The sequence below is a fragment of the Nestor notabilis genome, unplaced genomic scaffold, assembly GCF_000696875.1.
Source record: "Nestor notabilis isolate BGI_N333 unplaced genomic scaffold, ASM69687v1 scaffold32966, whole genome shotgun sequence".
Classification (NCBI taxonomy): domain Eukaryota; kingdom Metazoa; phylum Chordata; class Aves; order Psittaciformes; family Psittacidae; genus Nestor; species Nestor notabilis.
The window spans coordinates 7,575-13,323 of NW_009932969.1; the positions used below are offsets into that span (position 1 = coordinate 7,575).

General features: G+C 46.7%; 1 protein-coding gene across 1 annotated transcript; it reads right to left on the reverse strand.

Moving 5' to 3' along the window:
- Positions 1–634: 634 nt before the first annotated feature.
- Positions 635–2,476, reverse strand: RSC1A1 (regulatory solute carrier protein, family 1, member 1). Its single transcript, XM_010016646.1, has 3 exons — positions 2,183–2,476; positions 1,211–1,660; positions 635–820 (listed from the first exon to the last, which is right to left on the reverse strand). The coding sequence occupies exons 1-3, from the start codon at positions 2,474–2,476 to the stop codon at positions 635–637; spliced, it is 930 nt and encodes a 309-aa protein (XP_010014948.1).
- Positions 2,477–5,749: the final 3,273 nt, after the last annotated feature.

Here is a 5,749-nt window from a genome sequence, read left to right on the forward strand (position 1 = left end):
GCCCAAGAGCAGAAAAGGGTTTGGCAAAAATAGGCATCAGCCTTCCCTGTGCACACCCAAAACAGCACGTTTCCAACCCCCCCTCACCCTGTGTTCCTCCTGCAGAGCACTACACGTCTGTGGGCACCTACAGACCTTTAGTAGCTGCCACTATAGTTTCACAAGTGTCACAGACGTCAGGTTATGAAGCACAGGAGAGCTAAGCCAGATCCCAGAGTCCATTTGGACACGTGCTGCTGTGTCAGCGCCGCACTGAGCTCAGTGTGCAGCTCCTGTCCTGCACACACACCCCCCCAATTCACTTCACAACCTGCTCTGCGCCGGCCAGGGCGGGCACCTGAATGGCTTCTGCTTTTTATTCGTAACATTGGAGCTTATTCTAATCTTGTACATTGAAATAAACCCATGAATTTTCATCCAGTATGCATAATTAAAAGCTATCCTGTCCACACAACGCTAGGACGTTTTTGTTCTTTTCAAAGGCCAAATCTAACGAGTGAAACAGAAGAGACAAGTTACTTTGGCTGCAAAGAATTAAAAAACCTGGCTCAACATTCTGCTTGTACATCATGGTGTGTAATTTAGATATGTCCTTTAAAAGAAAAGACACCCCAGTCAGCTACCTCTTCCGTGGTTATGTAGGAACAACAATACTCTTAGCTAGCAAGATGAGAAGAGCAAGATCTGCATTTCCATCTGCTTGTTCCAAAGCCTCAAGAGCTTCCCGCATGGTAAAACCAGCACCAAGGATCCGATCAACATCAGCTGCAGGGAAGGCAGAAGCTCCCGAGGCAAGTCCACTACAGGCAGCTGGTGGGTTCTGCAGTGGTTCCTCACACCCACCCAGCCATGGACCTTCTGGAGCAGAACTGCTGCTTCTCCTGGGTGCTGCTGTGAACACGCTCTGAGAATCCTGAGGTGCACCTTCATCCACAGTGGGTGCAGAGGAAACAGACGGCTTCTGGTCCAAGGTGGGACTAATCGGACTCTGATGACCTCCTGCCAAAACCTCCTCCTGCTCAGAGCTCTGCTGCTGGTCAGATGTGGCTGCAGAATTCACCACAACCAAATCACTCTTACCTGAAAACTGAATCTCTGAAGCTCCTTCTCCCAGAGCAGACTGTATGTGACCACCAGACCCAGTGCTGATGTTTTCAGTGCCACAATCACAAGGCTGTTTCCCCTCTGCTTTTCCACCTTCAGACCTCACCTCATACAAGGAACAGCTCTGTTCCTGGCTAGCTGGATTTAAGCCTTTCTGCTTATCTTCAGAAAGCTCCTTCTGCTGTGCTGCTGGCCCTTTGTGAGCCATTTCCAGCTGAGAGGCTTCTTCAGAGGCAAGGATTTTATTCTCTCCTCTCCGACTGATAACCAAGAGTTTGTGAAGCTCTTTCAAGGCTGATGCAAGAGAGAAACATCGCTCTTCTGAAGGTCTTCCTGGATCCATGTCCAGCTGATGGATGCTGGAAGGGGAAGAGCTGCCTTCAGCCACCAACTGATTAGTACACTTTGCAGGAATCTCACTAGTGCTTTCAGACTGTGGAACGTCGCCGATGGAAAGTGGATCACTCAAGGAGGATGGAGACTTCAGTGACTCCACTTCCATGGAAAAGGCATCCAAGTTCAGGTTGGATCCACTTCTGTTCCCAGCCTGCTGCTTCTGCTCACTTGCTGAGCTCTGCTCTTCAGCTGCAGGCTGCTCAACCACATCTACTTCCATGAAGGCTTCCGTATGCGTACAGCTAAAGGAGGCTGACATTTGGATACTCCCTTTCCCACAGGAAAGACCTGGTTTCTCCAGTCCATCTCCTCTCATTTCCACAGGAGGATTTTCTGGCTGGCTGGCTTCTTCCATAACAGGTTTCTCAACCCCACCAACATGGCAAGGAAGTTCTGGGTCAGTTGTCTCAGTTTGTTCCTTCACGTGTTCCTTCTCTGGTTCTTTGTGTGTCTGATTGACTATGGGAAGCTCATGCTTCCCCTCCTGTTCTGAGGACAGAACTACATCTTTATTTTGCCCATGTTTAGCAGCAGTGTCAGCCAAACGATTTGCTTTTGTCACTTCCAAAGGATGTTCCTGACCATCGTCTTGTTCTTCAGCTTTACATTCCTTTAGACTGTCAGCAATAAGTGCTTCTTTGAGTGTCTTCTGTGAAAGACAAGCTGGATTGCAACAGGGCACCTCCCCTGGCCGGGGAGAAGGGTCGTTATTTGTCAAAGAAGCGCTACTGGAAAGATGTTGTGATAAGAGAGGATGTTCTTCTTCTGGGGTTATCTGGCATTCAGTTGAAGACTCCAAAGACTTGACAGCTCTGGGATCAATGGGCTCTGTGAGGCTGGATTCGGATGAGCAAACTGAAGCAGGGGCAGAGACAGAACGATCAAGTAATTGATTTGTGGGATTACAGATCTTGGAATTTAGTCCTGAAGACTGGACTGGATTTTGAAACCCATCAGAAGCTGGTAATGAGGGCATTTCCAGTGAGGTAGTTTCTTTGTCACTATTCTCTAACAGAAGACAGAAAGAAAGAAGTAGTCAGGGCATGGGAGAGCTGTGCTTCCACTGTAAGTAGAGAGAACTTATAAACCAGTGGCTGTAAATACCTGGTCTGTGGCCCACTCCAGCTGCAGTAAACACACACTACATGCATCAAGGCTTCTGACGTTCTGTTTGGATTAGGAAACAAACACACCAAACTTGTGTTAGCATTCAGAGCACACCACATGCATGGTTATAGTCCTGTGACCTCGCAGCTCCCTTCCCAACTGTCCATCAAGACAGTGTGGAAGCAACAGGATCTCCTCCTGTTCATTGCCTCCAGGAGTTCTGCCTGGGAAATTCCTTACGTCAAGTCAAAAATAACTCTGCTGAGAACCATTTTAAGGCTGTTCTGTACTATCTAAGCTGCAGAGTGGTCCGTGGGTGATACTACACATAGGATAAAATATACACAGCCCAGGCACATGTCTGGTTTGTTCTCTATAAGGCTGAAGATATTCAGGCGGCATGTTTCAGGGATATGAGAACTGAGCTGGCAACACAATCCCTGGGCTGCGCTCCCAGCAATGCCAAAACACCAGCTTGCTGCGAAAGGGAAGCATAAAGATCCTAGGGTGAAAGGCAGAAACCCAAAAAGGAACTGCTGGCCAAGGCCAAGGCTGGAATGAGCAAAGCGAAGGAAGAGGCAGCCTGGAGTCAAACCCAGCTCACTGCTTCCTTCTCCACCCCGAGAACAGGTGAATTGCAGATCTCTATCAGTAGCACCAAACACTGGCTCTGGTTATCAGGAGAGATTAAATAAGAGAACTTATCTTGCTAATAGTCTAATCTTGCTAATGTATCAGCTCTCACACTCTTGGTAATTCACCAACATGACCTTTGCAGTAGCAGCGCCTGTTCTTCCATTAAAGCCCTACTCTGCCCAGTGTCAGATATCCAGATTGTGCTGCATGAGTTGTTGCTTTAGTTCCCTTTCCCTTCCCAGAGGCCTCCAACCTCTGTGTTTTACCTGAAGTACTTCTCTTTCTACAAATACCCAGGCATATGGGGACAGCTAACCATGCCCAAGCACAGCCAAGAATTCCTTCAGGTCCAGAACATGGAAGAAATCTGCCTTTTTCACCTCAGCTATTTGTTTCTTTTATTCTCTGTTAAACAGCAACGATGCTGCAACACCACACCCTGATCAATATGCTTTGGTAGAAAGAACAGCAGCTGCTGCACAGAGTAATCCCTTCTGCTGCCTGCACATCTGGTCTTAACGCAGCTACAACAACTTGGGGATGCTGGAGTATTAAAAAGTCAAATTATCCTGCAGATCTGCAGACTGCTCATCTTTCATCCGGGTGGCAAAGAGGCTTCAGACACAGGATGTGGATGAACACCGGAGGGATCTGTTTCTGTCTCTATGCAGTAGGATTACGTTCACACACTCTGCTTCCAAGGCAATCCTTCAGAGAGGAAGCAGAACTGTCTTCTGACTCAGTGGGCTGGTAGTAAAGGGTCTGATCAGCCAGACACATCAGGGAGTTGCTGTCATTTAGACAGCAAGAGTAGCTGGTAGTCTGCCAAGCACTCCTCCACATCATCCTTCCGAGAGCCATTGTCATCCTCCTCCTGGGGTATCTACAGGAGCTGAATCCCAGCCCTGTCAAGGATATCGATCCAGCTAACACCGGGAACAAACTCTTCTCCACAAAGTGCACCAACAGGGATAAATTCCTCTCTATATTAGGAAAAACCTGGGTTGCATTTGTGGTGGCAGCGCCTTTCTTGTACCGAGGCTGTCGGGATGAAAAGCTGTGAAAGGGGTAAACTACTGAATACGCTTCCTAAAGCAACTGCAGTTCTGCTGCCAGTTGTGTAAATCCTCCATTGTCACCGAGCCTCCCAGTGGCAGGGGAAACACTTCACAAAGGCAGAAAAGAGCAAGCTCTCAGAAAGAGATAAACAGACGTGGAGGATCTAGATCACAGTAAAACATAGCAGGGCTCCACTGCCATCCCAGCTGCCCTTCTGTAGGTGTTGAAATGTGGGCTTCAGGGGATTAAGTAAAGCTCAAGAATAACCCAGGTGCATTGAAAATCAGAACTTTAATAGCCCACAGATGTATGCAGCAATGTCTGTTGTACCATCTACCAGAAGGCAGCAAAAATTCAAGCTGTTATGAAAGAACACAGGCCTTGTAGAGAGCTGAGCTTCCTTGGTGCTGCTTTACATCCTCTGCCGCTCCACCTTCCTGTTCTTTCACTTGGATTTCCTGGTACCATCTGGCAGCAACTAATAGTTTGGGAAGAAAGGAAGAGGGTATATTCTGGCATCTTTGGATATCGCCAACAAATGCCTGTGGGCCAGAGGCTTGTAATACATCTAAGACTTAGACAGAGCCAATCTAAACAAGACCTACCTTAGTTTTGTACACTGGTGTTCTACAAGCACTAAACGAATACCCAAAATGATTTCCTATTCTCACACATCTCTTGACATTCCTCTAAGGCTCAGCAGCAACAGCGAACTGCAGACTGATTAGCCTGGACAAGGCCACGTGGCCTTTAGAACTGCAGCTGCATAAGCAGTTTTAAGTCCTTTTAGGCACTTTTCATTTTAAAGCACTCAACTAAAATGCTTTTATTGTAAAGACTCATATTTTGGACCAAAGTTTGCTTTTTTATTTGACCCCTTCAGCAGAGAACTAAGTCCAACCAACTACAATGTCTGCAAAATTTTATCTGAAATAGAGAGATACTGCAAAAACCAACCCAGGCTTCATCAGGCTCAACATTTTAACAGGAAAAGCACAAATATTTACACCTGCACGTTTTCTCTGCAGGTTATGTGAGGAGACACGAGCTCAAGCTGCCAAGTCCAACCTTTAGTGCTGCCAAAACCCGACAGGGACAAGGTCAAATCTATGTCTGTGTTTCTCTCTACTTGCTGCAACTTAAGAAACATTCGAAGTTGGCTTTAAAAGCCAACCCTGTAAACCATTTCTTGCTGATTCATTAAAGCCAGGCCTTCCTCTCGAGGTTCTTACATCTCTGGAGAACTTGTATTCTTAGAATGGAAGATGACTGGTTAATAAAGGGGCCAGTAAGGGCAGTCCTGAGCTCCCCTTGATGTAACAACATCATTATTTGGAAGAAAGTCACCACTTACTCTTTGGGCTATCAAACAGCAATTGGGAAGTATTAAAGAAAAATGTCAGTGCATTACAACTGCTTATAAGTATAAAAATATATATACTTATAT